General features: G+C 39.5%; 1 protein-coding gene across 10 annotated transcripts in view; it reads left to right on the top strand.

The window, feature by feature from the left end:
• EXOC2 (exocyst complex component 2) overlaps positions 1–14,679 on the top strand; it is a 204,869-nt gene that overhangs the window by 151,258 nt on the left and 38,932 nt on the right. For 9 of the 10 annotated variants that reach the window (XM_050788807.1, XM_050788813.1, XM_050788812.1 and 6 more), the window contains one exon: positions 11,155–11,296. In XM_050788807.1, coding sequence (XP_050644764.1) covers positions 11,155–11,296 — 142 coding nt within the window. Of the gene's footprint in view, positions 1–7,017; positions 8,305–11,154; positions 11,297–14,679 lie in introns of those variants that run through there. The other variant, XM_050788817.1, reaches the window with a different exon arrangement.

Below are 14,679 nucleotides of genomic sequence, written 5' to 3'. Positions count from 1 at the left end.
ACTCCAACACCTCATCATTTAGCCTGCTCACCTGCTCATCTTTCCTTGAACATTTCATGTAGTTTGTCTGTTGATTCACTCATTCAGTGAATAAACATTCAATGCCAGCTTACTGTGGAGCCCTATTGTGGGAACATTGATCTGTAGCTTGTGTTGTACTCTTTAAGCCCAGCATTTTCTTTATGAGATGACTGTTAATGACTGGTCCAATTTCTTTAATGGTTATATAACCATTCAGCTTTTTTATTGCTTCCTGTTAGTTGTAGTCATCTAGGACTACAACTTTTTCTAGGACTTTGCCCATTTTGCTTAAATTTTCAAATCTGTTGGCGTAAAATTGTTTTATAATAGTTTTATTTTATTACTTCAACCTCAGCTGCTATGTGGCCCTTTTTTGTACTTACTATTGCTTGTTTGTATTTTTATTCTTTTTTTCTTGCCAGAGTCTTTTTCAGAGAATCAACTTTTGACTTTAGTAGTGCTCATTATATCCTTGCTTTCTCTTGCAGTAATTTGGACTCTAAACTTGTTTTATTTACATAGTTCATTGATTCTAAACCTTTCTGTCTTCTAATATGAACACTTAAGGCTGCGAATTTCCCTCTGAGTGTCTTTTTAGCTGTGTTGCCCATATTTTAACAAATGGTATTTTAGTTATTCTTCAGTTTTCTATTTTTGAATTTTAATTCTATTTTAATCTTGGCTAGAAGTATTATTTTAAATTTCCAAGCTAAGGGAGCAGAGCAGCAGTTAGAATTAGTTTTCTCTTTGTTAGAGATTTTTAACATAATTGTTCTGAGGTCAGAGAATATCATGTTTTTAGGTTTGCTGAGACTTACTTTGTAAGCTGATATGTGGACAGTTTTCTGAAACCCTGCCTCAGTTGAAAAGATCGTGTCCTTCCGTTTTGGATACCACATTCCACAGATGTCTGTTAGATCAGGTTTGTGGATTATGTTGTTCAGTCTTATAGTGGGTTGTGTTGTTCAGTCTTGTAGTGGGTTATGTTCAGTCTTGTAGTGGGTTGTGTTGTTCAGTCTTGTATATCCATTCCTTTTGTTTGGTTGGTTTGGACTTTGATCTCTTGATTACTGAGAAGAACATAGTAAAGTCTTTCCTTGGCTCCTTTTTATATATTTTATTTGCCTCTTCTATTCTGTATTTTTGTTATGTGTCTTGGTATTATTATGTTTTTTGGCCTTTTTGTTCCTTTGGCTCTAATTGATGTCTTTAATCAATTCTGGAAATTTCTAAGCCATTATCTCTTCAAATATTTTTTCTTCTCTATTCACACTTTTCTGTCCTTCAAGATCTCCTATTGGACGTATGTTAGACCTTCTCACTCTGTTCCTCACATCTCTTAATTTTTTTCTTTTTTTTTTTTTCTCCTCATCTTTAATTCTCTGAACTGATTGGGGTAATTTCCTCAGCTGTCTCTTTTTGTTCCTTGTTTCTTCAGCTGTGTCTAATCTGGCTGAAATTTACTGTGTATCGAAATGTTATTTCAGTTGTGTTTCTTCTCCAGAAACTCTTTGTTTTTTGTTACTAAGTAAGGGGAAATTATTAACTTACTGTGGAATGGTATAATTTCAAAAATCAGGGAAGGAGATAGTAGTAGCAGTAAAGTTCTTTCCAGTGTCTCTCTGATAATTCTATGTAGATAGAAAATCAAATACAAGCTATGGTCAAGTATAAGATTATCCTACTGAGAATAATGGAGCAAACAAGTGAAGCTGAATATACAGGATGTGAGGTGACTAACGTGATTATTAAAAATTCATGGCTGGGTGCGGTGGCTCCTGCCTGTAATTCCTGCACTCTGGGAGGCTGAGGTGAGTGGATCACCTAAGGTCAGGAGTTCGAGATGAGCCTGGCCAACATGGTGAAACCCCATCTTTACTAAAAATAAAAAAAATTAGCCGGGCATGGTGTGCACATGTGTAATCCTAGCTACTTGGGAGGCTGAGGCAGAAGAAAGAATCGCTTGAACCTGGGAAGCAGAGGTTGCAGTGAGCTGAGAACGCACCATTGCACTCCAGCTGGGTGACGGAGTGAGACTCCATCTCAAAAAAAAAAATTTCACAGAAAAAGACACCACTCACATTTTGGATGCACTGAAGATTAGTAAGACACTGGGTTAGAGCAACAGCAGGAGGGTGAAAGAAGTGAGGCTTGGAAGCCCTCACTGACAAGTCCTGGAGACCTGGCTGTCCTTCTGTTTCACGTGACAGTATATCCTGTTTCATCTCTAGTTCTCTTTTTTGTGTTAATACCTCTCCTAGGAGTTAAGAGGTTTTTTTTTTTAATTAGTTATTTACTTGGCATTTATTTTGCCCACGTTTGACAAATTGTGGTTCAGTAATATAAAGGAATGTCAGTTTGCCACCTGTCCTGCCATCCGTTTGAAAAGAGCTAAAAAAAATTAATTTGTCTGAACCTCGTTATCCAGATTCACTTGGATAGATGTTCTGATGATAGTTTGACAACCTTATTTCTAGACAGATGGCGAAGTTAAAGGCAGTCTTTCTGTCATGTTTGGAATGAAAATAATTGTTTGTTGTTTATTTTCTTTCTGGGAAGCACACTTTTTAGAAAGCATTATTACCAAAAATTTTTGAAGTCACAAATTGGAAATTTTAAATTGGAAACATTAAAATACATCAAAATAATGATTTTACCTTTTAAACCATTTTGCCTGTGTTGAAGACAACAGTAAAGAAATTAGAGAAATATGACATCGACTCAGGCGTCTCTTCTCCAGGACTGTCCATTGGGAGCCCTGGGCGGAGTCAGCGCCTGGTGGGTGAGGGGAATATGTTGTTGAATGTACATGATTGCTGCTAAGAAAGGCAGGACAGTGGCTTACCTGGGAGTATCGACTGCTACACCCACAGTCTGCCTCCAGCATGTGCCTTACCTCTGAAGGTTATTCCCAACAGTTTTTAATGCTTCAAAAGACCCTCCTCAGTGCTCATAAGTACGAATTCAGCGAGTCAGTCTATTTCCAAATATAGAGATTCCTGAACTTACGATGATGAGGCTACCTCCAGATAAACCCTTCCAAAGTTGAAAATATTGTAAGTGCATTTTCTACTTATGATACTTTCTTTCTTTTTTTTTTTTTTTTTTTGAGGCAGAGTCTCGCTGTGTCACCCAGGCTAGAGTGCAGTGGTAAGATCTTGGCTCACTGCAGCCTCCGCCTCCCGGGTTCAAGCAGTTCCCTGCCTCAACCTCCTTAGTAGCTGGGATTACAGGCACCCGTCACCACACCTGGCTGATTTTTGTATTTTTAGTAGAGACACGGTTTCACCATCTTGGCCAGGCTGGTCTTGAACTCCTGACCTCGTGATCCACCCGCCTTGGCCTCCCAATGTGCTAGGATTACAGGCGTGAGCCACCATGCCTGACCAGATATTTTCTACTTACAGGGGTTTTAACCTGATGTAGCACATCATGAGCCAGGGAGCATACTGAATGCGTATTGCTTTCACACCATGGTAAGGTGGGACAATCATGAGTTGAACTATCATAAGTTGGGACTGTCTCTACACAATTAAATTGTTACCATTTTTAAAGAAGGCACCCTGTTTTTGTTAGAGACACCTGCCCTAAAAGGCCACTGTACTCTCGCACCTCCGCTCTGCCCTTTCTCACCCGCCAGTGACCTGTAAGCTTCTCTGTTTAACCACTGCATTCCTTAAACATATTGGTTTATAAATGCTTTCTTTTCTTCCTTTCCTATTAGACTGGTTTCCTTAGTGTCAGGATGTTTTTAAATTTAATCTTTCTCCCCACTCTCAGGTAGTGATGATGGTAGGTGGAGCTCACCTGGCTTCTTGAGCAGGAATCAAGCAGACCAGTCAACATCTATGTTCAGCAGCCGGTGTGAACAGGGCGTTAGTGAAAATGAAGCCGTTGAGATCATAGAAATAGCTGCTAGCATTTATTGTGTATTCACTTCCAGTGTGCTATGCAAGTTTCCTGAATATCTGTTTAAATCCTCACAACAAAAGTTATGAGCTATGTACTCCTGACATTGGTCCTGCCTTATCACACATTAATACTGCCATTCTACTCTCTTTTTGTAGCATCTGCCTATTAACTATTTGCACATCCATTTATTTTCAACTTGTCTTTTCCCTTCTCTTTTTAAAAAATGAGGTATTTACCTGCAGTAAAAGGTACAAATCTTAAGCTTACGGATTGATGCTTAAGCATCACGTGGTCCAGCATATGCACGCGTTCCAACATCCACCACCAGATGAAAATACAAAGCCTTCCCTTGTGCCCTGTTTCAATAGGCTCCGTTTTCAACAGCGATCCAACTGCCACCGGCAGAGAATCATTTTGCCTGTCCCAGAAATTTATGTGGAGTTCCATGAAGTCTGTAGTCTTTTGTATCTGGCTTCTTTTGTGCCAAATTAATTTTCTGAGATTCATCCAAGTTGTGTGTACCAGTGATTCATTTTCTTTTATTGCTGAGTTTGGATAACCAGATTTTGTTTAATCATTCTCGTGGTGATGGACATTGGGTTGTCTCCAGTTTTAGGCCTTTATGGATAAAGTTACGGCGAATATTCTTGTCAGTCTCTTTGTGGGCGTTTGTACTCGCTGATCTTCGATACATACCTTGAAGTGCAATTGCTGGTAGTGGCACAAGCCAGTTAGGAACTCTGAGTCGTTTTCCAGAGTGTACACTCCATCGGTGATAAACTCGGTTGTAAACTGCATCCTAGCCAACACTTAATACTACCAGTCTTGTTTATTTTAGCCAGTCTTATTGTGGTTTTAATTGGCTTTCCCTGATACTGATGCCAAGCACCTTCTCTGGTATATTCAGACACTCACATTCAGGCAGCTTCTTTCTTGAAGTGCTTGTTTAGCCCCAGCTCATTTTGTAAATTGGATCAGTCATCTTTCTACTGACGATTTTTAGAAGGTTCTGTATAAGTCCTCTGTCACACGTACATATTTTTTCAGTTCATGGCTTGCTGTTTTGTTTTTATAATATCTTTTGAGCAGAACTGTTTAATTTTGATGAGATCCACTGTATCAAGCTTTTAAAATGTTTAATGCCTTTCATATGTTGTCAGAATCTTTACCTGCTTCAATGTCCTGAATATTTTTTCCCAGAAGTTTTGTAACGTTAACTTTTATGTTTAGGTCTACAATGTCCATCCTTATGCCAATATTGCATTGTGTTATTTATTACAGGTTTATAGTCAGTGTTGATATCATGTAGTGTGAGTCTTCCAACTTTGTTCTTTTTAAATTGTTTGGGCTATTTTGGGTCCTTTCCATTTATATATAAATTTTAGCCTGTGAATTTTTACCAAGAAAAGGCCTTTTAGGAGTTCATCGAATTTGGAGAAAATTACCAATATTGATCATCCTATTTATTTGTTTAGGCCATCTGTAATTTCTTTCAGCAATGTTTCATAGTTTTCAGTAGAGATTTTCCATGTCTTTTGTTAAGTTTATTCCTAGGTATTTTATTTTTTATGGTATTGTATTATAATTCTTGTGTGTCTATTATATAGAAATATAATTGATTTTTGTTATTGACTCTGCTACTTCAGTAAATTTGCTTATTCCATTAGTTTGTCAACCTGCTTATAATTTCTAAATACATGATCATGTCTTCTGTTAATAAAGACAGTTTTGCTTCTTCTTTTTTTGGTATTATTTCTTGCTGGATTTCATGGACTAGGACCTCGGGTATAATCTTGAAATAAGTGGTGAAAGGGGACAACCTTGCATTATTCCTGATCTTCTGGAGAAGGCATTCTCTATTTGTACCGTTTTGCAGATGCCGTTTACACAGCGGATTTTCTTTCTGGTCTTAGTTTACTGAGAATTTTTATCATGAAAGTTTTCTCAAGTGCTTTTTCTTCATCTGTTGAAAAAATATGGCTTCTGCGTGATATATTTTTAAAATTTATTTATTTTATTCGCAAATAGTTTGTTTGGATTTTTATGTCTTTGTTCATGAAGGCTATTGGTGTGAATTTTTTTCTCATAATATCTTGCTCAGTTTGGATATTACGGTTATACTGGCTTCTTTAAACAAAATAGGAAATGCTTTCAGCCTCTATTCTATGAAAATGTTTGTGTGTGCTGTAACTTCTTCCTTACACCCTTGGTAGCATCTCCAGTGAAACCACCTGGACCTGGAGGTTTTCACTGTCAAGCCCTTGCCTATAATGGATTCAATTAGTTTAATAAATATAGGACTAGTTGTGCCAGTTTTTGAAGGTTGTGTTTTTCAGGAGATTAGCAGTTTCCTTTCTGTTGTCAAGACTTGATGGTATAAAACTATAATGTCCTTTTACTATCCTTTTAATATCTTCAGGATCTATAGGAATTTTTTTTTTCATTTCTGTTCTTGGCGACATACGAGTTTTTGTCTTTATTTCTTCTTCAGTATTGCCCAGGAGCTTATCATTTTTGTTATTATTCCTTTTTAATTTTTAAAAATTTTCAAAATTTTTAAGAGGCAGGGTCTTTCTGTGTTACCCAGACTGGAGTGCAGTAGTTCAATCATAACACACTGCAGCCTCGATCCCCTGGGCTAGAGTGATTCTCTCCCCAGGTAGCTGGGGCCACAGATGTGCACCACTATGCCTGGCTAATCATTTTGATTTTTATCTTCAAAGAACCTATTTTTAGCATTGGTAGTTTTCTTTAATATTTGCCTTTTAAAAAATTTATTTCTGTTCTTTATCTTTTCCTTCTATTTTCTTTGGGTTTAATTTTCTCTTTTTTTAGATACTTGGGGCAGAAAATTAGAGCAGTGGTTTAAGTTTTTCTCCTTTTAAACCTTTCTTTGAAGACGTTTTCAGCTATAAATGTCTAGCCACGGGTTCCCTCTCACAAATTTCGATATGGTGTCCCTTCGCTGGGTGTTACTAGTCTTTCCCTTTTGGATGCCTCCTCCCTTTGAAGAAATCTTACTTAGCACTTGTATTTCACATGCTTGGGGAGCGTCTAATTGTCTATTTCTGTTTGTGTTTACAGACGCTAGAGAGAGAGATGAAGAAGGGCAGAGTTACAGACGCTAGAGAGAGAGAGAGATGAAGAAGGGCAGAGTTACTGCCGGTCACTGTTTCCTCAGTAGTGCGTCTTCTGCGTTCGGATTTATTTGATTTTAGGTTGGAGCCCTTGCTCATTACATGGGTGAAATACTCTTTGAACCTTTGCATATCCAAAAATATCTTTCTTGGACTCTGTTAAGAGAATGACATGCTGGCTAACAGGATTCTTGGGTTCTGTTCTTTCGTTCCTGTAGATTTTAATCCAGTGATTTCAGCTCTAAGTATTGCATGTGAGAAATCTTATGTCAGACCAGTTCTTTCTTCTTTGTAAGTAAATTATTCTTTTGATCTAGAAGTTTGAAAGTCAGTCTCTCGCACTCTCTCTCTCTCTCTATTTAGAATAAATGTATTAGAAACTAGAAACTTTAACAGCCTAGATGTGTGGGCTGTCTTACCAGTCTAGCCTGGCACTCTGCAAGCCTACTCAAGTTGCAAACTTGGGTCTGTCTTTAGATCCAGTTAAATTTTCTCCTATTGCTTGTTTAATTAATACCTTTTCTCTAGCTGCTTATATTTCTTTACTTAAATTTCTATTTTTTGCATGTTAGAACTCTTGAATTTGAATCTATAAATTACCTTGGGCAGTATGGCCATTTTCACGATATTGATTCTTCCTATCCATGAGCATGGTATGTTCTTCCATTTGTTTGTGTCCTCTTTTATTTCACTGAGCAGTGGTTTGTAGTTCTCCTTGAAGAGGTCCTTTACATCCCTTGTAAGTTGGATTCCTAGGTATTTTATTCTCTTTGAAGCAATTGTGAATGGAAGTTCATTCCTGATTTGGCTCTCTGTTTGTCTGTTACTGGTGTATAAGAATGCTTGTGATTTTTGCACATTAATTTTGTATCCTGAGACTTTGCTGAAGTTGCTTATCAGCTTAAGGAATGCCATCCCCATCAAGCTACCAATGAGTTTCTTCACAGAATTGGAAAAAACTGCTTTAAAGTTCATATGGAACCAAAAAAGAGCCCGCATCTCCAAGACAATCCTAAGTCAAAAGAACAAAGCTGGAGGCATCATGCTACCTGACTTCAAACTATACTACAAGGCTACAGTAACCAAAACAGCATGGTACTGGTACCAAAACAGAGATATAGACCAATGGAACAGAACAGAGTCCTCAGAAATAATACACATCTACAGCCATCTGATCTTTGACAAACCTGAGAGAAACAAGAAATGGGGAAAGGATTCCCTATTTAATAAATGGTGCTGGGAAAATTGGCTAGCCATAAGTAGAAAGCTGAAACTGGATCCTTTCCTTACTCCTTATACGAAAATTAATTCAAGATGGATTAGAGACTTAAATGTTAGACCTAATACCATAAAAATCCTAGAGGAAAACCTAGGTAGTACCATTCAGGACATAGGCATGGGCAAAGACTTCATGTCTAAAACACCAAAAGCAACAGCAGCAAAAAGCCAAAATTGACAAATGGGATCTCATTAAACTAAAGAGCTTCTGCACAGCAAAAGAAACTACCATCAGAGTGAACAGGCAACCTACAGAATGGGAGAAAATTTTTGCAATCTACTCATCTGACAAAGGGCTAATATCCAGAACCTACAAAGAACTCAAACAAATTTACAAGAAAAAAACAAACAACCCCATCAAAAAGTGGGCAAAGGATATGAACAGACATTTCTCAAAAGAAGACATTCATACAGCCAACAGACACATGAAAAAATGCTCATCATCACTGGCCATCAGAGAAATGCAAATCAAAACCACAATGAGATACCATCTCACACCAGTTAGAATGGCGATCATTAAAAAGTCAGGAAACAACAGGTGCTGGAGAGGATGTGGGGAAATAGGAACACTTTTACACTGTTGGTGGGATTGTAAACTAGTTCAACCATTATGGAAAACAGTATGGTGATTCCTCAAGGATCTAGAACTAGATGTACCATATGACCCAGCCATCCCATTACTGGGTATATACCCAAAGGATTATAAATTATGCTGCTATAAAGACACATGCACACGTATGTTTATTGCAGCACTATTCACAATAGCAAAGACTTGGAATCAACCCAAATGTCCATCAGTGACAGATTGGATTAAGAAAATGTGGCACATATACACCATGGAATACTATGCAGCCATCAAAAAGGATGAGTTTGTGTCCTTTGTAGGGACATGGATGCAGCTGGAAACCATCATTCTTAGCAAACTATCACAAGAACAGAAAACCAAACACTGTATGTTCTCACTCATAGGTGGGAACTGAACAATGAGATCACTTGGACTCAGGAAGGGGAACATCACACACCGGGGCCTATCATGGGGAGGGGGGAGGGGGGAGGGATTGCATTGGGAGTTCTACCTGATGTAAATGACGAGTTGATGGGTGCAGCACACCAACATGGCACAAGTATACATATGTAACAAACCTGCACGTTATGCACATGTACCCTACAACTTAAAGTATAATAATAATAAATAAATTAAAAAAAAAAAAAAAAAAACTCCTGAATTTATCTTCTAGTCTTGTTCTTCATAATTTTCATCTCTTTACATTTTTATTCTATGCTTTGAAGTAGTTCTTGTACTTCAGATCAGTCTCAACAGTGACCAGTAGTTCCTTCTGTTAATCTACTCATTTGCTACCTTTGGAAGTCATATGTTTCACCTCTAGAAATCTTGTTTTGTATTATACTTTAATCTCCATAAGGGTTTTCTTTATTTTTTCTGTTCAAGTTGTTGCTTGTCTCTTCTGCCGCTGAATTTCACTGCTCGATGGGTGTTCCTGTGCATAGCAGCTGACTCCCTTAGATGTGTGTTTATTTTTCATTGTCAGTTTATTGCAGCTCAGGCCTGGCATTGGAGAGAAGCCTGTCCCTCTTGGGCTAGTGCTGCAGAAGCAGAACAGCCACCAGCCCCCTGCAGAGTGACCTGGGCCCACACATTCTCCACACCCCAGACGTCCCAATCCTCCATGCTTGGGTCTCTGCCTCCCGTGTCTTCCACTCTTGGCCTCCTGGCTGCTGGTGAGACCAGGCACACTCATATAGGGCCGATGCCAGCCTCCTTACCCTCTTCTGCTCCCACTCCCATCAGGAGCCCACAGCGCATGCAGCTGAACCGTGCCAAGGACAGGACTTTCTAATGGGGTCCTTCCTGTTTCTTTTTTCCCATGACAGCGAGCCCTGTATCTGGCCTGGAGTTGCCTTAGAATCTAAGGCCTGACCTGCAGGCCACACAGGCAGAGCTGTAACTGGAGGGAGAAGCCAGGGGAGCTGCACTGGGATTGCTAGAGTGTCAGAGCAGGATTATTTTCTATTGGTAACGCTTTTCAAATAAATTAGTTAATATGAAGAAACGTAGCTTAATTTTAAATGGTTCCTTTTTAATTGTAGTTTACTGGCTATTACAATTTAGTATCTATAATGCCTCTTGCTCTGCTTACAGAAATGAGAGGTTAGTATTTTCAAAAATGACTGATAGGGTTAGGCTTTCTGTCCTACCTAAATCTCATCTTGATCTGTAATCTCCATAATCCCCACGTGTCAAGGGAGAGACCAGCTGGAGGTAATTGAATCATAGTGGCAGTTTCCCGCGTGCTGTTCTCGTGATAGTAAGTTCTAGCGGGATCTCACAGTTTTATAAGGGGCTCTTCCCCTTCCGCTGGGCCCTTCTCCTTCTGGCTGCCTTCTCCTTCCTCTTGGGATGAAGGTGCCTTGCTTCCACTTTGCCTTTCACCAGGACTGTGAGTTTCCTGAGGGCTCCCCGGCCTGGCCATGCATAACATCATTGAGTCAGTTAAACGTCTTTCCTTTATAAATTACCTCGTCTCGGGCAGTTCTTTCTAGCAGTGTGAAAACAAGACTAATACAATGACCTATAGTCCATCTATGGAGATTATTTTTTCTTTTGCAAAATAGCTATGCTAAAAGAGATCTTTGTTACTGAAAATATGTAAAATAAATTCACGATTTTTTGTAGGAAGATTGATAAGTGCTTTTATTATAGTCTGAAGTATTTATTGTTAACATTATTTTACTTTTTCCATCACCCTCAAATAGGCAACTCATACTCGTCATTACGTGTTTCTAGGTTAGCATGGCCTCACTGAAAGAACTAGATCAAAGACTCTTTGAAAATTACATCGAGTTGAAAGCAGATCCCATCGTTGGCTCCTTAGAACCTGGAATTTATGCGGGATATTTTGATTGGAAAGACTGCCTACCTCCAACAGGTAAGTAAACAAAGTTTCTTGCGTAATATGTGGATATGCTTTTATCAATTGATACCTGCTTGAATTCTTTTCATTTTATTCTCATTTTTCTCATATCTACTGAGAGTGAGAGATTAATTTGATTTTAACTTTTTGTTCACTTAAACCCATTTCTTGGATAGTTTGGAAATTAGGACACTTTGTATTATTACTCAGTGGCTTAAAGCTGTTCTGAAATTCTAGAGAATAATTAATTATACTGTATAACAATTGATCGTTTCAGTCATGCATTCCTGCTTCCTACGGTCTTTCACATAGATACAATAGAGTGGTTGTGAGTGACAGTTTCATGCAAGGACCTTGTGTACCTCATCAAAAAAACGTATTGAAGAAATCTGGTCACTTCTATGTAAGACTTGATTAGTGAGGCTGTAAAGGCGAAGGATAGGAGAAAAGTGTGTAGGAGTAAGATTATTATAGGAATTTGTCAAAGGGAACGGAGCCCAGAAGGATGAATGACACTTTTCAAGTATCATCTTTGTATCTCAAATGAAAGTCACTTGAATCACTTAAAATATATATTTTTAAAATAACTATTGCTTTCCGAATCAAACTTTTCATTGATCAAGTAGTTGTTTCTTTGTATGAAAAAATGCGGAAAACCTAAAACCAAGCTGCCTGTTGGCGCTTTTGTAGAGAAGTAGTTTATGTAGAAGGGGTCGTGCTGGTGTCGGACACGGGTTGGCACTTTTGTAGAGGAGTGGTTTGTGTAGAAGGGATCGTGCTGGTATCAGACACGGGTTGGCACTTTTGTAGATGAGTGGTTTATGTAGAAGGGGTCACATGGTATCGGACACGGGTTGGCACTTTTGTAGAGGAGTGGTTTGTGTAGAAGGGGTCATGCTGGTATCGGACACGGGTTCTTCGTGGATGCACAGATGCAGATGCACCAGTGAGTTGCTAACAGGTTTGGTAACTTCATTGTTTTAACTCATCACTTTAACCTCCTTTTGTTTGTATTGTATAGTGCTTACACTAAACGATGAAAAATTGTTTACTGTTTAAACACCTTTGGTTTTTATTGTATAGTGTTCACATATAGTGATGCCAAAAGTCTAAAAACCGGGATCATTAAATTAGCCACAGTACTTAATGTGACCACAGTTACTGAATTTGCTGAGCTCACAGTCATGGCAGTCATTCAAGCCTTTATTCCTCCTGTGCTTTTCCGTACACACACTTTTCTGTGCCCAAACCACATTCAGTTCATACCCTCAAAGTACATCCTTTTAAAGTCTAAGGCAGATTCTATCAGTATCTTACTTAAAATGCTTACAGTATCTTCTCATAACAGTAAAACCTGGGAAGCTGTGCTGTGCCAACCTCTGCCCTGGCAGCCTGCCCACTGCCCCAGTGCTCCGCCCCACAGCCCCTCTCCAGCTGGACTCAACCTCTGCCTTTTTGAAAAGCTCATCCTTCTAAAATATAAATTGAACCCTTTCCATCCCCTGCTGAAAATCCTTCAGGGAGGCTCATTCTCCCGGAAGCTAACCCCAGACTTCTCGACAAGGTGGCATCCCCACAGCTACCAGATTCCACAGAAGCTCAAGTTCCTGGTGTGAAATGGTGTCATATTTGCATGTAACCTACGCGCATCTTCCTGTATGCTTTAAATCATTTCTAGATTGCTTCTAACACCTAATGCAATGCCAGTGTGTTGTGAATCGTTGTTATACTGTATTGTTTAGGGAATGATGACAAGGAAAAAAGTTCGTACATGTTCAGTACAGATGCAACCACTGGTTTTTCCCTCGGAATATTTTCTATTCATGGTTGGTTGGCTCCACAGATGCAGAAGCCACCATTGGGGAGGCCACAAATGCAGAGGCCACAGATGCAGAGGCCACAAATGCAGAGGCCACAGATGCAGAGGGCCAGCAGTACTCCCTGTGCTTGCTCTGAGTTACCTCCCTCTCCACGAGCTCCCCCAGGCAGCCGGCAGGCTGGGTGCTTCGTGCACTGTGAACCCTGTGCCTAGTCCCTCTCACCTCTGCCCCCTCTCCTAACCTCTCCTGCCCTTCCAGGCCCTGTGTCCTCTGGAAGCTCACCCAGCCCATCCCCTGCATGTCTCCAGGTCGTGTTGGCCTACCTCTATCCATGGTGCTCCCAGAGCAGTTCCTACAACTCTCTGTGCCCACAGGACACGTGTTGTCGTTATCTCCCTCCTTGCCGGACAGCCTCAGCCCTCAGCACAGGCCATCGTTTGGGTCTCTTGCTCTCGGAGATTTTAGCACAGTGCAGTTTCTGGCACTCAGCTGATGCTGCGTGTGTGTTTGTGGAGTGAATGAAGACTGGCAGTTTTCTGTAATAATCTACCATCTTTCTAAATGTGCTGGCTGCTCCTTCTCTTCCAAGTGTTTGCCGTATGCTTTTGCCTGATTTTTCTCAAAATTTTTTTCGGTAGGAAAGTGCGTCATACGGTGTGCTAGTTTCCACTGTTCTTCTGATTCACTTTTTAATAAACAGTCCACAGTGGACATTCATATTTGCCGAATTAAAATGAGTTAGAGTACTCATTTTCTTGTCCTTTGTGAATTCTCATATGGTAGTTGTGTGCACTTTCTAAATTTCAGCAAGTGCGTTTCAGTTAAAATGCAACTGTCAGGCACATCTAACACATCATCAGTTCCATCTGTTCAACTCTTCAAACTCTTACTGAACAACATGCATCACCGTGCAAAAAGTAATACATTGTTCGGTAATAGTTCAGATGAATTTGTTAAAGTTCATATCTTCCCCTATGATTAGCGTGTAAGTACATTAACTGTTTACACATCTAACACATCAGCAATTCTATCTGTCTAATTATTTAAACTATTACCGAACTATTGTTGGGTAATAGTTTAAATGAATTTTGTTAAAGTTCATTTCTTTTCCTGTGATTCGCATGTAAGGACATTAACTGTTCACTCTGAAATCATTCTTATCTTATTTGGTTGTGTTCAAGGCTATTAAATCATTTGTGGTATTTCTTTGAGAATATTAAATCATTTGTGGTATTTATTTGAGAATATTAAATCATTTGTGGTATTTCTCTGAGAATAGAGAAAAAACGATGGCACAGCCACTCTGAGTTTCCTGCGCTTCAGTGATTACTATAAAAATGGAGAACAGGCCGCCAGTTTCAGTCTCAACAAAGTGGTTCTCCTCTGTCGTCACTGAAATCTTGGAATGTTACTGAGAAAGAGGATTCATTTGCCCCGATGCAGAGGAAGACTTTTCTTTGCCAGCCCTGTCTCAGACCTGCTGCTTTTTAGCGTCTGCCGAACACCGGCCGGGGCCGTCGAGAGTGTCTGCAGGTGGAGGGCAGGCCTTTCCCATCCACCCGCCCCAAGGTGTCTTGG

This window comes from Macaca thibetana, chromosome 4, assembly GCF_024542745.1.
Source record: "Macaca thibetana thibetana isolate TM-01 chromosome 4, ASM2454274v1, whole genome shotgun sequence".
Taxonomy (NCBI): domain Eukaryota; kingdom Metazoa; phylum Chordata; class Mammalia; order Primates; family Cercopithecidae; genus Macaca; species Macaca thibetana.
Note: the sequence above shows the minus strand (reverse complement) of the source record. Positions and strands in the feature narration are given on the sequence as shown.